This window comes from Salarias fasciatus, chromosome 23, assembly GCF_902148845.1.
Source record: "Salarias fasciatus chromosome 23, fSalaFa1.1, whole genome shotgun sequence".
NCBI lineage: Eukaryota > Metazoa > Chordata > Actinopteri > Blenniiformes > Blenniidae > Salarias > Salarias fasciatus.
This window is the reverse complement of record NC_043766.1, coordinates 22,032,563-22,050,410: the sequence shown is the minus strand read 5'-3', so window position 1 is coordinate 22,050,410 and position 17,848 is coordinate 22,032,563. Positions and strand designations below refer to the sequence as shown.

The following is a 17,848-nucleotide window of genomic DNA, read 5'->3' as shown; positions in this document are numbered from 1 at the left end:
AGCACACTGCTCCAGTCTTGTGAATTCACATCATGTGTTTTCTGTCGACCCGTCTGGTCTACAGGAACCCTTGATCTCCATCATTCCGAATACCCAGGACCGCCGTCGCCAGGTGTTGTCACGTTGTCCACGTCCAGACTTGTACCTCCCTAGGCGAGATGGAAACGAGGACAGCATAACTGTTCCTTCTTAATGCTCAGGGTTTATTCACTATCACACCCAAACCCCAAACGTGAGAGCTGAAAACATACAAATATACATTTTAATAAACAGAAACTTACACAATAAACAAATATACACATTGCACAAAACACAAATATCTTTAAACCTTCAAATATGCACATGAAACCGACATTACAACCGAAACATTCACCCAAGCCTGAACCACAGCCACCCAGCACCAGCTGCAGAGCTCCACACTACCACCACTAGAATGATCAATAAAACACCAAGAAAAACGGAAATATACACACCTCAGTGGCTGCTTCACATTGTAAATGAGGTAAGCCGTTTGTTTTTGCTCTTTTCACGGAGTTTTTTGTTCTTATTTTCTCTCTCCGCGTTTGTCTGTGCATCACTTAATGTGGTCCTACCCGGAACGTTCCGCCGTAAACACGCTTTCTCTCATTAGAGTAGGAACCGAAATTTAATTAAATATAAATATCACCATATCACCAAGTGTCTGCAGACGTTCTGCCATAAATAATCTTTCTCTCAGTCGAGGTAGAACCGAAATTTAATTAAATATAAATATCACCGAGTGGCGGAACTAACCCTCTGCAGACGTTCCGGGTAGGACCACATTAAGTGGTGCACACAAACGTGGAGAGAGAGAAAACGCTCCAAAAAGTATGTAAAAAGAGCAAAAACAAACGGCTTACAGTGTGAAACAGCCACTGAGGTGTGTATATTTCCATTTTTCTTGGTGTTTTATTGATCATTCTAGTGGTGGTAGTGTGGAGCTCTGCAGCTGGTGCTGGGTGGCTGTGGTTCAGGCTTGGGTGAATGTTTCGGTTGTAATGTCGGTTTCATGTGCATATTTGAAGGTTTAAAGATATTTGTGTTTTATGCAATGTGTATATTTGTTTATTGTGTAAGTTTCTGTTTATTAAAATGTATATTTGTATGTTTTCAGCTCTCACGTTTGGGGTTTGGGTGTTACAGTGAATAAACCCTGAGCATTAAGAAGGAACAGTTGTGCTGTCCTCGTTTCCATCACGCTGAGGGAGGTACAAGTCTGGACGTGGACAACGTAACAACACCTGGCGACAGCGGTCCTGGGTATTCGGGATGATGGAGATCAAGGGTTCCTGTAGACCAGACGGGTCTGCAGAAAACACATGATGATGTGAATTCACACGACTGGAGCAGTGTACTTATTAATGTTGATTTATAGTGATTGTTTATCACTGTTATTTGTATTTTGTTTTTTGCAAAAGAAGTCTGTTCTGTTTCTTAAAAAAAAAAAAAAGGTGCCTGACTGCTAAAAATGTGCACTGTTTTGTAAATTGTTTTATAAGAAGTTGAACTCCAGTTGATTAAAATGTTCATCTTTGGCAGCTCTCTTGTTTTTGCATGTCTGTCACAGTGAGGTGTTCGGAGTGAGGAAGCGTAATAATAATGCGTTCATCTTAATGTAATGTGATGGCTGGTGATGTGGTTTTGATGGAAACTCTGATCTCCTGACAGATACAGTGTGCTGTTCAGAGACTGTATCACAGATACTGATGGGGTTTGATGCATTTTTGGTGCAAGTGTGTGGGGTATGTGAAAGTTTCCGAGTAACAAGCTAAATACTGAGTATTTACCAGGTAATAACATGGAAACAGACGTCACTTCCTTTTACAGTACAAATCCACTTTAATAACTATGTAATTTCCAGGTAAATATTTTTCTACTTACTGGGTAATAAATGAGTAATTACCATGTAATAACATGGAAACAGACCTCACTTCCTTTTACAGTACAAATCCACTTTAATAACTATGTAATTTCCAGGTAAATATTTTTCTATTTATTAGGTAACAAATAAGCAATTACCATGTAATAATATGGAAACAGACCTCACTTCCTTTTACAGTACAAATCCACTTTAATAACTATGTAATTTCCACGTAGGTATTTTTGCAGTTCCTGGATAACGAATAAGTAGTTACCAGGTAATAGTGTGGAAACAGGCCTCACTTCCCTTTGCAGTAGTCTACAGTTCAACCATAATTACCAGGTAAATGTTGTAGTTACTGGGAAATACTAAGAAGTTACCAGGTAAGTAGTAAAAAACACTTGACTAATAGGGAAATACATAGCGTACACACCTAGCAGTACCTAGTAATACCTAGTAAAAAGTCTACATTTCCCAATGATTACATGGTAATTACTTAGCAATTACTTAGTAAGTACTTGGCAATTACCGACATAGTTGCGATATACATTATAATTATCCAGTAATTAATACTTACTACCAGGTAGTTACTTGGTATTTGCCTGGAATTGGCTTGGTAATTACTCTAAAAGTACTAGGTAATAAGCAACATAGTTACCCTGTAATTACATGGTAATTTTACAGTAACTTCTCCTTATTACATGGTACTTATCCTGCAATTACCCTGTTAATACATGGTAATTACCGTACTGTAAAAGGAAGCGTTACCCATTTGTCTCGTTTCATATGGGATCACGTCTGCCCATCCATGTATCATGCATTGGAGCACAAGCACATTTAACAGTCCTTATACCTTTTTACATTTTCACTGACCCTTGCACTTTGTAGGTCTTCACTGTAAACTCAGCAAGACCATATCAAAAAGATGGGTTAAACACTGACATGGAACCGTTTTGTCTTGTTGTTTGAAGATTGCTTGTTTGCAACATGGGCGTGTTGGTTTGCATACTCAGGCATACCAAAAAATAAATCTAATATTTTGTCTTTATCTAATTTGTCATTCCTGGATCTGGGGACATTGTAACGCTGCATGTTAAATGTGTTTCATGTGCTTCATGCCTGGATTATCCTGAAATGTGTAATGCTCCTGCAGAGATTGGTGAGAGTCCGTCCATTTGATTCAGATATATTAAATCATGAAGCTTTACCATGCAGGGCTGGGTTAACAACATCACTTTATATTTTGTTTTTGTTTTTTGCTTTTTTTCTGTTTTGTAAAGCTCCTACTTTTGCTGGAGATGACTTGTCCATACTCTGCCATGAATTTCAGGATGAAAATCAATCAATTAATCAATCAATCAATCAAATTTTATTTCTAAAGTGCCTTCCAACCGTCAAAAGGAGCACAAAATGACAGACAGTGATAGTCTTTCGGGGGTTATGACCTCTGAGGTCGCTGAGAGTAGCACTGGTGTCACCATGTTACCTTTCTTGTCCCAGCGTCCCTAACCTAATGATTTCCAATGACCACCCTCAAGTAAATCACTCAATCAGATTGATGTCGAACTCACCACCTTTCTCCTGCGTCAACTTGCAAAGCAGTACTACAAACTGCTGACTGACACTATATTGAGTTTTTGTTTGTTACTTTGTTTGTGAAATGGAAGGAATGGCTCCACTCTTGTCGTCGTTTTTCTTTCTCTTTCACTCTCTATGGGTTTGCTGTTAGTTTACTTGACAAATGTTGGCCCTATCTCTGAATAAGAAACAAGTATTTTGCATTACAATCACACACCCGATTTGTTTGTTAATCTGTAATGCATAGAGCATTGAGAATAAATTAATAACAACCACGACATTGGCAAACAAAAGAGAAACATGAACTCCATTTAAATGTGATTCTGTGCTCTTTAATGTATAGCTTAATAAGAATTTGCAGGCCACAGGCGAAAAAGCTTTAACAACTCCATAATTGGAATCCAAACACGTACAAATTGCCAGTGCTGCATTGCATACCAAAAGCAAAAGTGTGAGTGTTGGGGGGGGTTGGGGGTGGGGGGTATGATGAAATTGTTTGAAACACAACAAAAAGCCACTGTAATCAGAGCCTGCTGACACAGCAATGGGGAAAGCCTTCCCACTGTGAAGAGATGATCCTCTGCATCAACTGACAGGAACCTAAAACAGCTTCATCTCACACATTGATTGCAGCCCTAAAGAAGAATCCCCGTTCCTCTCTCCATTTCCGACGCCAACTTCCTATTTCTTGATGATATATTTTTAAGAGTGCGGAGCGTGTGCTGGGAAATAAGGCTGAGTCTCCCAATCTCTGCAGCGTTGAATTGGCATGTAATTAAAGAGGCTTACATGGGAGAGAGTGAGAGTGAGCAAGTGAGGCAGGGGGAGAGAGGGAGGCAGAGTAAGTAAGAAGTGCGTTCCTGCTCACTGGTGTGTGTCTGTCCACTGGGTCTGTGAGCCACATGTGAGCTGCTTCTATCCACACTTTACATGCCAGGCCTATTTATGCAGGGACGATGTTAGACCGCCATATGTTGATGTACTTACATAATTACAGTGTATGTATGGACAAGACCTTCTGTGTTAAAAAGTAACAGATCCCTGATATATTCCAGGAGATGTAGTAGAGATATCCTTTCTGGTGTTTTTGTGATCTTTGTAAGTGGAGACGAGCTTTACCATCAAATAGAACAAATCCAGACCATTTAAAATGACGATTTTCTTCTGCAATTATTTATCAATATTGTTTTTGTCAGTATATTTATTGTCCTTGTTTTGTAGATATTTAGATTAATACAATTTCTGCCAATCGCAGCATTTTTTCTATACAGGAAGGGTATAAAGACAACACCTCTTTTTAGGATTTCATATCCAGTACAGCGGAAAGATCAAAGCCTGTTTTGTAATCAGCGTTCTCTATTTAAAACAACATGTGTCCCAAAAAAATACAAGCATTGTTAAGCCTCTGAGTGGCTTGTTAACAACGTCCAACTAGCTTATGATCACCAGGCTCACCAATTTACTTTGGATCCCTGACATTTGGCTGACTCAGTCAGGTGTCCGCAAATTGTATTCAGAATATTCCTCTGAGTCGTCTGAGTTTCTGAGGCTTGCATGCTGATGCTATACAGATCTCATCACAACTCAGAAAGCTAAATATGATATCTCACCAGGTTCCATGTTTAGTATCTTATATAGAAATAAGGTCACTGTTGTCAGACCTCAAAATCTGGCACACGTATCAGATCTGATAAATTAAAGTTATTGTAATCCCAGTGAATGTGTTTCTCGTGGGCCATTATGTGTGACTGGGCGAAGTTAATTAGTTTCATTAGTATTAACTGTGGTTATACAAAGGAAATTCTCCTTTTTTTCCTTTTTGGTTGTTTGAACTTATTGTTTATTTTTTTCTTAAAATTTAAGGTGTATATAGTTTTTTTGGTTTTTTTTTAGAATTTAAACCCCTGTCACATTCTTGATTTAAAAAGCAGTATGTCAGTGCTGAGATCCACTGCATTGCCACAGTACTGACAGAAATCTTGAACATCTCATAGCTAACTATCGCAAACTCAACTCCATAGACAAATCATCTGTCATTACTTTATGTTTGCCATTGAATAAAGTTTTTGAACAGGGTTTGAGGTTACAAAAGATATGAGACCTTTATCTGTGTTGAAATCACGTTCTCCTGCTTTGAATGAATGACTGCATTCATAAAGAGCAAAGGCAAGATTAGTTGACAAAGCTCAGGTAGTCAAAACGTGGGTGCTTGGCTCTCATGCTGCTGTGTCTTACTTACACAACAACCCCCGTCTAAAAAGGTTAGGAGGACATATGAAATCTAAAAAAAAAAACCAGGATGCAAACAAACTTGCTTATTTCATGTTCAACACATTTAATCACAACAGAGCACAGAAGATGACAGACGTTATAAATACAAAATGTCAACACTACAACTGAGATTATGAAGATGGAAACCTGAAAAAGCACTGAAATCATAATAATTTCTTTGATAACATTCAGAACTAATGCTTAACAGTTGTATTTTCAAGATGATGGCTGACTGCTCTGGCATCAAAAACTACAGCTCAGAATGAACGCCGGACTTCTATTTTGGCACCGAGAGTAAACTGTGCCCTACGGAATGGTCAAATATGAAAATAGACCTGGAACTCTTGGTTGGTTTAAACTACACCCTCATTCTGAACTCCATCTTCTCATATCCTCTTTGGTCCACTTCTCTCCATCCTTTTCCCACAGGAGCCGAACAGCCCCGGCGTAATGAAAAAGTGTGAACAGGCTCTCACTGTGGTATTTCCTTGGCCAGAAGGTGTAAAGGTAGCAGAGAGTGAGCCGGTCCAGCCATCGGCCTGGTCTACAGCGTCCCTCATCATTCACACCCTTTGGAAAATGCTATCATTGTCAGCAGATTGCTTGCACACTTCACTTACAGCAATATGGGACTCTGGGGGACATGATAGCTTTTTAGAGGGGCAGAAAGCTGACATACTCATTATCAGCACTGATACAAAGTGATTATAAGCTAAATCATTGGTGGTCAGGGAGGCAGGGGGTTTCAACTGACCAAAAAGGGGGCTATCAGTTTGGTCAGAGAGAATATTTTTGCTCCATAAAATCACTCCCTTATTTAAAAAAATATTCTCAAACTGTTCAGGCTGAGCAAAGACAGACGTTTGATAAAGAAGAACAGCAGGAGTTGGCAGGGCCTTCTCACAATGCTCTCAGTCATTGTTCTGACAACAATATTTTCTCTGCCTGAGCCTAATGGGCTTGTAATGATGGTGTAATAAAAGCAGTAGCCTAGCGTAACCTGTAAACCTTAATTAAGTCAGACAATCACCTTAAAGGGAGCCAGTAATTCTGTTCAGTCAACATCTCCCAATCGCGAATCTCACTACACTTTTCCATCACATCTTCATCAATCACTACACTCCTTCAGCTCTGCTGCAACTGGCTCCAAATCCCCCTCCATTTCTCCTTTCTCTGCCCCTCCCACCGCTTCTTCACCTTGAGCAATAGGCAGTTTGGTAGGGGGATGAACACTGGAAACCACTGAGGAGCAACGGTGTCTATCATGAGAGAAAGAAATAGTCCCCACACCCTCCCTGGGTAGCCTCTTTGACCCTTGAGTAGGAGACCTCACCCATTGATTTGTTGCTACTCACTCACATGGACTACACTAGCCCCCGAGAAACAGTCAAACAGATCCATAGGCAGCACACCTCAAGGGATTATCTGAATGTGCATTTGTGTGAGTCAGTGTGCAAACGTGAGTCTCTGTATCTGTTACATATATGTTTCTGGATCAAAATGAAGGCGAGAAAGGTATCATAACGCAAGGAGACAGAATTTGACAGCAGTGCATTCTCAATGTATTGTTCATCTTTTTTTTAAGTTAAACATTTCTTTGAAAGAACAAGGGGTGCCACATATACTGTATATTCCCACTGAGTTGAATGCAGGAATTCCTACATAAAGGTTTAAAAATGTCGTTCACACTTGTTCTTGATAAAGTTGCAAGGATAATGCTGTTTGGCAGCTGCTGCAGTTTTAGTAGGTGACATGATAGATTACAGCCGGCTGTCCATTGCCTCGTTGGCTGGACCTCTTTCAACGTGTGCCTGGATAACACGAACAGTACAGCACTTTGGCATCCTCCACCTCACCCGAGCCTTTAAAGTAAGGCTTGACTTTTGTTGACTATCTAAGTACTTCATTACTCTTTCACTATTAGAGCCATGACTCAATCTATAAATACATCTACTGCCCTGCATCCCTGATGAGCAAGCTAATTGACACTGTTAATGGATAGAGTTTCACGGAGCTGTAAATAATGTGTAGGTTCACACTTACTGCCTCCTGCCGTGTTACTTCTGGGAACCCAACAAGAGTTTACCTGCCAAGTCCTGTCTGTCCGGCCCCATGTCCCTCATTCCCTTCTCGAGCCAAATCTGCCCTAGCCAAGGGATTTGCAAAAATCAATAAAAGTTTCTCCAAGCCACCTTCCCTGCAACTCAAAGTCAGAAAACTGCACTTCTCCTCTTCATGTACTGTAACAATTTCTAAGAAAAACAAGTGCAATCACAGCATAGAAAATAGTCAAATCCCTTTGGCTTGGGGAACATCATTTGCCTTTGTATAGTACCGAACTCCATTCAGTTTCAACTGATTAAAGGATAAATTCAACACATATGATTGGCACATTTGATGCAATATTCCTTTCAATATATGTCTTTGTAAAGGGAAAACGCACTAAAATCTATGAGACAGACCAGCTGATCACAGCAAACCCACAATCATAAATGACTGGCAGCTCAAAACTGACAGTGGACTACAAGACGAATCAGGCTGTCAGTCACTATGATTTTACAAACTGAAAGTTACCTTGAAAGGAACCACTTCAAAAGCTCAAAGGTTGCTCAGATGGACTGATCTAAGTGAAGATGAAGACGAGATGCACTGTACAGGAGGTGAGATCGAATCAAAAACCCTCTCTCTCTCTCTCTCTCTCTCGCTCTCTCGCTCCCTCTCCCTCTCTCTCTCTCTCACTCTCGATCATACATCGTACACACACACACATACACAAAAAATACAGACATACATTTGTTGCTATAACACATCCTGGACACTTTGCATTCACCTAATGTAAGATCTGCAAAAGCATCAAAACTATACGCAGTATATAAGATGAATGGGTGGATGGATGGAATACCTTCCACTTGTTATGATTTTTATTTTTTTCTATGCAGGAAAAGGAAGGTCCCAAGATTTCTCTGACAGATCCTTCCAAGCCCTCACCACCCGGAGGTTCCAAATCACCCCCTTATGATAACTTTAACATAAATGATGATTGTCATTCATAGAAAGATGTTATTTTAAAACACAGCTTTTTTCATTCATTAGGACTTCATCTGTGCTGCTAGAAAAAAGATTGATCTCTATATGTGAGCATATGAACAGATATGGGACACCAAAAAGTAATCTCCCCTGCCTCCAATGACCACATGTCACTTGCTGGCATACAACTTTATAAACAAAATATTAAGTTACATCTCTGCCTTTTGAAGCTGCTTCACCTCTCCTTTTATTGTATGTCTGATGGAAAACCGCTGTGCTGCTAAATGCAATAACAGTAAATTGCATGGTGACAAATAAATAGATAAGAAATTTTTTCCTTCTACAAGCTTTCTTCTTTTATTTATTTCATGTCAGTGGGCTGGATATGACTAATAATTAGCACTAATAGTGTGACTAACAAGCAAGCACCAGGATGTTAATTGCATTGACGTATATTTCTTATTAAACACATACAGTCCGGAGAATTCCAAAAATATCTCTCTGCTAATGGCCAACCAATAGATAAATGGATTTTAAAAAGATCCTCTGAATTGAATACGTAAGGGCAAATAAGATAGATATGAAAATCCATCAGCCATTAATTAATTTGAGCAGTCTTTTTATAACAGAGCCAGATTCACTGTTCGACAGTGAAGCACAGATCAGGTGCCATGTTGGAACTCACATGAAGTCCATATACTCTGCTCATTCAACCAAATTAGCATTTGATCATCAAAAAAGAAACACAAATTCCCCGTTTCATCTCATGCTTCTGCACTATCTGGCATACAAATGTGCTCGTATCGGACACACAAAAAAAGTGTGGATGTGATACATCACCAGTACAAAGCCTCTGGCCAGTCTTTATGTCACTGGCAATAAAGCACAGAGACTGTTGGCTACAGTGTCACTTCTTCAGTGAGAAAGATAGCTGGAAATGAATGCGAGGGGGGCTCAGCAGTGGAAGGGGACCGGGGTTTGAGGGAAGGCAGAGGAACACACTAGGACGTGGTCCTGCAGTCACCCACAGATGCTCCCCCTGTCTCTCGCTCGTTCTCCCCCTCCTTTTGAGCACAGTATGGGAGCAGTCTTTTGGGGGAAGCTGGCAGGCAATCAGTGATGTCATGCCAGCAGTGCAGCAATGGCAGCTTAACCTATTTTCAGAAATACCACAGAATTTCTATTTATATCCGTGCTGAGCAGCATGTATCTTCACACATCCCTCACGGACCTGAGCATTCATAGACATTTTCCGAACTAAAATGTGTCTTCCGAACATTTGGGGAATTGCTTAATATCTGCACAAACAAATGTTCATAGTGGAGCTTAGAGTTGTCCTAATTTCCCCATTTAGTGAACCCAAACAAAGCAACAGCAATGCTGTCCCAAAGTCATATTTTAGTTTTGGGGTTGTGTTGGCAACTCGCATGAGCTCTATTATTGTAATTTACATCTAATTAGTAAGAACAAAAAACCTATTAGATAGTAAATCACCTGTCAGGTCAGTCACATACTTGCTCTGACAGTAATAGCATCACAGTAGTGTTTTTATTGGTGATCAGTGTTCTGCTCCTCCATCCTCCACTTACTCTGGTGTCCAAGCAGCACCCGGACTGTCAGGGGTGTCCTCCATATCCCTACCTCAACCATCACTCTACTCCACCATTTGTTTCAGCAACTCTGACACACACTCCATCTCTTCCCCTACATTTATCCATCCGTCCTTAAATCCATTGTTTTGTGTCATGTGTCTGTCTGTCATTTGGCTTGTGGGTCCCGCTGCATACACGCAGCATCCTCCCCTGTCCAATTGCTCTCTGTCACACTGGGCTGCATGACAGAGAGGAATTGGGTGACAGTGCTAAGTCATGTCCACAAAGCTTTGTTCTCCCTTGCATGCTCAGGCAGATCCATGTATGACATTTATGCATTGTTCATTCACACCAACATGAAGGGCTCAAACACTTGGCAATCAGAGAGATGTGACAGCTTGACTAATCTGTGATTGTTTTTTGGCCAAAACACGGGGGTTAGCGAGCCCTCCAAGGGCACAGTACTATAAGGCAAGACAAATAACTTATTATTTTCCAGGCTTGTACAAGGCTTTATCGCATGAGTTCTCCTGAACCATTCCAAAATGGAGAGGGATTATCACAAAACATTGCATTAAAATCTCTTTCTCTCCCCTCTCCCTTGTTATTTCATTTTCCTTCTAAAATGAATCTGTGCCCAGCCAGGCTCAAACACAACATTAAAGAGCTTGCGCTTTTCTAACATAAACCACCCACCCCCTCCTGCCAAACCCCCTCCCTTTCTCCCTCTGTGCCTTTATATACCCCCCTTCATAGGAGTACTCTGCTCTGTAGGCAATGGCACTCTCGGCTAAGCTACCCATACAAAATAGATAGGCTTCTATCCTTCTACTTAGTCTAAGGAAATAGCTGTGACCTTTGTGCATGAGCAAGAAGGCGGTACGCCTCTGCCAACTCCACCTTTAGAAGAAAAAATGTGACCTGCAACACACCAAAAATAATTCAGCTCACGAATCTTCCTTCTCCTGAAAATACTGACGGTAGCTAACAGAAATGGACTGAATTTTTTCTAGCAATTTCAGTGAATTCAAGTTTACCTCATTAATCAGTTTTATTAAAAGCAACAGATGGGATGTGGCTGGAGACCTTGTAATTGAATAAAATTGTCAACACAACTCATTAGAGAATGTATCTGAAATGGGAACAGGATAAACTTTTTTGGGTGTCTTAAAAAAAACACACAAAAACATCAAACCTGAAAAGCACGAAGAATTGGGGTTTTTTTAATTCTTCCTGATTAAAAAAAAAGGGTGGCTTGCACTTCATATTTGAATTTCTCTGACAGAGATACTTGATGTTTCCATAGATGCCACTGTAAATCCTTCCATGAATACCTCTGCTCCAGGCACCCATTAAGAACAAACATATTCCACAAAGGTCATGAAATACCAGAACTTCTAATACACTGAAAGTATAATATACTGCAAGCTATGATGAATGCTGCATTGACACAGGAAATCAATCCATCTCAAAGGCTCTCTTGTGCGGGGATTAAGGGAGAACGAAGTGGAGACAGAATAAAAGTCAGGTGAGTCTAGTGCTCAGACACTCACCTCCAGCAGAGTGTGGCCTTGTCAGCATCTAAGATTGCCAATCTCCTTGGGAAACCAACGGAAAAGAGCGAAGGGGGAGAGAGGCAGCACTCCTCATCCTGAAGTCAAGGCCCATAGCGCCTGTCAGTATCAGTTGAGCTGCTGCATCTTTTATGAGGAAAACCCTGTTGCTTATTACAATATTTACAGACGTTTAAAGATTGCGAAGCGAGCGTTGTTGCTGCATTAGCTTGGCTCGGTGGCCTTCACTCACTTGCCCTGACAGAAGATTTTATTCTGAATTTGTTAAATCGAATCGCTACGTGAAACTGCAAGGAAGCTGTGAATTGTTTTTCCCTCTGTTTCAGTAATCACAAACTGAGGAGATATTAGGTTTACTTTTCTTAAAACCTTTTAAAATTAAAGTTCATTAGCAATACTGTCAAGGGCATCAATTACAACAATCTCAATTTAATTAGTAATGATATCCGATGTGTTGAGTATGTAACAACCATGTCACATCTACTGCTCTGGAAGTGAATTTATCCCATCTGTTTCCTCAAGGGAGTTGCTGTCCTACAGCACTGCCATGATCTTTGACACTTTCCATCAGGCACAGACAATATGGAGACATGCAGCCATGCTCACACTTTCATAAAATCAAAAAGGAGAGATGCGCTTCAATAAGCCAGCGCTTGTTTTAATCAATGCTCCTGCCTTTAAAATAGTACCGTACTTCACGGAGGAGAAGCGAGGCTCATAATATGTAAGCATGGTTTCGTGCAGATGCTGTATTCCAAGTGCTTTGGCTTTTTTCCTTCCCTCCCCTTTAGCGAGAGGACAATCCAGAGAGAAAGCCTATCCATCAGACTGGCTCAGAGAGTAAAAAATAAAAATTTAAATAAATATTTCATTACATTATTCTGTGAATTAATGTGCTTCTGCTTGGCCAGGGTCTATGGCAATATCCCCATTAATAAATGCATTAACACTAGCTTAATATTGACACCTAAGCTGCGCTGGCCAGCAGACTGGAGCAGCACTGGAATTGTCTTGTCTTGTCTGTTTGTCTGTCTGCTGTGTTGACTGACATATTTGCCTCTTCACAGATGTGAGTGCATATTACTTAACATCATAACAATAGTTTCCAGCTCCCTCTGTCTACAAATGATAACTTTTAATAAATAAGCATCCCTTTATTCATAGAGATACATTCTGATGAGCATCAGTTTGTTGAATAGGTGTTGACACCACAGTCCTGTTTTATTCATTCAGGAGAAAATCAAATCTACTGCAACATTTGGAATCAGGAAATACATATACAATCCAAAACAAACAAAGAATAAGTGTATTAGGTGAACTGGACCTTCAGAGTCACCCCACATCCGTTTGAATTAAGCTCACATGTCAATAACAATTGAAAAAGATTATGATAAATGTTTAAATAAATGCATAACTATAAATCAGCATTGCATGTGTCGAATTAGTTGAGACGGTTAAAAACCTGCATGAGTTAACGTGCACAATTTAATTAGTTCAACATTTTGATTTGGTTTCACACAGGACATGAAAACATATAAGCTTCTGTGTATGATTCTGTCACCTGTACTGGAAACCTTTTTTTTTCTTTTTCTTTTAGTGCATATGTGGAAAACTGACTACTTTCTGTTGGGCTTACTGGTTGTTATTTTAAGTTTCACAGATCACCAGCAGAGACAAACTTATATGTTGCCTATTAAAAAACTGAACCAAAATGCAGATTTTCAGTCCACATCTGGCAGGGACAGATCTGGCCCAAGCCTCTCTGGGACAGCTCTTTCTCTTCATACAAACTCCCGGTGTTTCAGTTATATTCTGTAGGACCACAAGAGGTTGCATATATTAGAATTAGAAGGATCCTTTTTGTCAATGTTTATAATGAACATGAATGTATTCAATTGCAAGAGAAGTCAATTTGACGAAATAAACAAAACAAGCAAAAAGAACTAATAGGAGTCCTTAATACATCCACATGCCAAAACACCAATGCGAACGTTCTGCATGTGCTAAAAGCAGAAGCTAATTAGTGCCAAAGAGAGAAGTTTTCACAGTATGTGATAAATTCAACATCAGGAAATCCTCTACCTATTAATACCAATTGGGCGACAATAATTGGCAGGCCATCGACAGCGTGGGCAGAATTAATCATTTGAAGAAGCAGACTAGACTGAATTTTTAATTGGCAGAGGCAGCCACTGTTAAGGGAGGCAACCAGCTGATCACCCAAGAGAGTGCTGCTTCAGACAATGCACATTTGCTAATCCTCTTGAGTCAAGTTATTATGGCCATGCATTATTATCACGCTTTACAAACTAATTCCATGTTTTCCCTCATGGATTACCAAGGGAGAAAGTAGTTGCATAAGAAAAGAGGAAATAATAAACAAACAAAGCACAATGTGGATGAAATGGAAATCAAAATGACAGAGGACATGCAATGACAACACTTGGTATCATAGAGAATGCTGTGCGTGCGTGTGTATATCCCTCCGTTCATACTTTGTGAATGTTGTTGCGAGTGTTTCCATCAGGATGCATGCCAGATAATCCTTCTCTGCAAATTAACACAATCAACTATAAAATATCCTCATCAGAGATCAATGAGATATGCAGTTGTAATATTCTTTTCGTTAATTGTTTAGCCGATCTACATTACATATTAAGTAATTTCATTTGACTAAACTAAGCTTATTTGAAATGAAGCAGTATTGAATAATGATAAACACTCACTTGGACATTTATTATTGCAGTCATGTGTTTGTAATGTTAACTTTCACTTTGATCAAAAAAATGAACAAAGTCAGATTTTCACATTCACTCACTATTAAGTTCACAAGCTTTTGTTTTCATTGTCAAATACTTCTCTTTTAAAGGGACTTCTAAAAAGTCTTCTTGTGCCAAAAAAGTTGATCATACAGTCTCTCTCAAAAGCAGACTGCACATCACATTACTGACTTCAACGGTAAAAGATCTTTCAAGGCTTTTGCTCCTAAATATATTTAAATGTCCAAGGTTATATTGTTAAAATTACAGAAAAGATTTCCAAATAAGAGAAGCATTTTGGCATTAATTTATTACTTTCACAACTACGTCCTGTAACCTACAGAATTCATAGCAGTGCTCCAGTTGTGACATCTCATTTCAGTAATATACACTAATCAGAGAATTGTGTGTGCGTGTGTGTGTGTCTATATTTAAACTTATATCCCCAGACACCATGAAGAGGTGAAAGTCACACACAAGAGCCAAATGCTGCAATCATTATGCAACACAGGGCAATTACCTTTTCGCGAATGCATACACACAAGCACAAACAAACCCTACATTCAAATCAATTCACATGAATGAGAAAGTTAAAAGAAAAAAAAAAAAAAACGACATCCACTTTAGAAGCTTGAGGAAATTAATGTCTTAATACAACTCACAGCATTAGATCTAAGGGTATCTGCATTCAGTATTCACGGAAAACCCTGGATAAATATGATGCTTCAGTGATCAAACTAGGTCTGTTTAAGTGCTTACTGGCAGCTGTGCACGACCTTTGTAATACTAACAAATTTAATTTCTTCTGATGCCAACTTCATATGCGATCTGACAAGGTTTGCAATGTTTGCAAATGACATTTACATTACTGTCATACATTGTCATTTGTCTTTTCTAAATGTCACGGCAATAAACGGCTTATCTCCTGTGCTAACATCCCTAACATATCAACATCTGCTCTGCAGGAGTGCAAGAGGCAGTACAGTTTGGACAGAAGCTTTTCTTTTTCTACAGATATTGTAACAAAATGACAGCCGTGGCTTCTAAAAGTGACATATGTGAAGTGATGTGTGACATCTATGGGGTGATCTAACACGCGCATAGATAAAAACAAGCATCAATCAATAAATTTAGCAATCAACAACTTTCATGGGACCCCTGTTGTTCTCACTTCACATACTGGATATGGCGTTACGGAGAGTGAAGAACACATGGGTCCGAAAGTTAAAACTTTGATTACAGTGAGGGTAATAATGATGACAGTGGTTACAGTCGTTATTGTCCTGGCCATTCAAACGTCACTGATCACTTCAAGCAGATTAGTCCAGGAAAGACTGAGTTGTTCGTAAACCCAGGAGGAACACCACCAACAACAAAAAAGTTGAATGAAAAAGTTGATGGGCCATTTAGATGAAAATCAGAAAGATCAAAAATAATGGTAAAGAATGCACTGAGGATCAAAAGTGAAAGAGGAAACCTAGGCTGTAGTGAAAAGGCTTTCCTGTGCAGACAGTGGTCGCCTCAATATATTTCCACACTAACCAACTTCATTATGGAGCATGGAAGTTGTCACTGTACATATAGTGAATACTGTGGATTTACACTCCTCTCCCATTTCAGCTGGAGACTCCAGCATGTCTGGCCACTCTCCTTGGCCACCTTCCTCATCTTGTGACAGTTCTTGCGCCTTTGAAGACATCGTGGTATTAAACTGATTTCTGTGCGTCCAGTCCCGCTTCGTGTGCACATGGCGAGATGTTAAAGAAAGCATATGGATGAATTAATGATGCCACCCCACTGCAAAAGACGGCGCTGGCAAGAGGAGGCTCTTTAAAAATGCATCTTTTTCTGAGCGCCTCTGCCCCACTTAGGAGCGTGTTGGCAAAATACTTCTCAATTGTCATGAAAATAAAGAATAAAAGCAGCCGTGGTGTCCTGTTTGAGGGCATTTAAAGCGCGCTAAATAAACGGGACAGGGATACAAACACGCTGCCTGGCCGGAATCAGACCGGCAACTTCATTTCCTTAACGTAAAACACACGTCGACCAGAGATTTCGTCGTAAATTCAACCCACGTGAATGTCAGATGAAAACAGAGAGGCAATGATGTGAGTGACAATGAATTCAGGGGGAAGATGGAGGAATAAAAGTCGCAAATGCCTCCATCTCGACGTGAGTCGCGTGAAAAAAGCTTCAAATAAATAATAATAATAATAATAAAAAGCAACTATTGCGCTTCCTATTGGCCTGGGAGCCATCAGCGGGACGACACGTTACCTTTGTGCATGCCGGTGTATCGGTCCTTGAGAACTGTCAGTTCGTGGATTTTCCCAAACTGTTCAAACAGGGGTTTCAGGTCTTTCTCTTCCAAGTTCCGAGGTATCTGCCCGATAAACAGCTTAATGGCATCTTGGTCTTTCATGTTGCCGCTCTCCGGATGAAGTGAAATGGGTTCTGAGCCGTTCATGGGTTTCGGAAATGGGATCTTGGGGTACTGGTGCTGATGTGGGGAAAGGAGCGGCGGCTGTGGGGTCGGCGATGCGCCCGGTCCGGTGAAAACCAGGCTGGAGTGAGCGGGCTGGGGCTGCTGTGGATGGTGCTGCCTTCTTGTTTCAGTCTGAGTGAATCTGGCCATTCTGAGCTGGGAGCAGAGTGGATAATAATGACAGCACACACACACACACACACACACACACACACACACACACACACACACACACACACACGCACGCACGCACGCACGCACGCACGCACGCACACACAAACAGTGAGAGAGCAAGCACTCAGCTGGAAACTGGGCTGACTTTCTATCCGGTACACAACACGCGCACGCACGCACGGTAAAGAAAGAGGTGTGTGTGTGTGTGTGTGTGTGTGTGTGTGTGTGTGTGTGTGTGTGTGTGTGTGTGTGTGTGTGTGTGTGTGTGTGCGCGCGCGCGTTTCGGAGCGAGATGGATATTGTGGAATGAGCGCTGGGAAGACAACAGATGCTGTAGAGCGGCACCTAGTGGGCTTGACGACGAACTACAAGTCCCAGACAGCATGCACAAGACTTAAACATTGTCGATGCAAAGGAAATCAGGGGGAGAGAGTGTTACATTAGTATGCTTTACAGCTATTCTCAGGTGCATCTGAAAAGGTGTGAATGAATACAGTTAAGGTTTT

The 17,848-nt window shown here is 40.5% G+C and overlaps 1 protein-coding gene across 8 annotated transcripts in view; it reads right to left on the bottom strand.

The window, feature by feature from the left end:
- The window catches only part of celf5a (cugbp, Elav-like family member 5a), a 194,631-nt gene extending 177,200 nt beyond the window's left edge, over positions 1 to 17,431 (bottom strand). For 3 of the 8 annotated variants that reach the window (XM_030082624.1, XM_030082625.1, XM_030082630.1), the window contains exon 1: positions 16,961 to 17,430. In XM_030082624.1, the coding sequence (XP_029938484.1) occupies positions 16,961 to 17,318 (358 nt within the window). In that variant the 5' untranslated portion in view covers positions 17,319 to 17,430. Of the gene's footprint in view, positions 1 to 16,960 lie in introns of all 8 variants that reach the window. The other 5 variants (XM_030082627.1, XM_030082631.1, XM_030082632.1 and 2 more) reach the window with 3 other exon arrangements.
- Between the last annotated feature and the right edge of the window lie 417 nt (positions 17,432 to 17,848).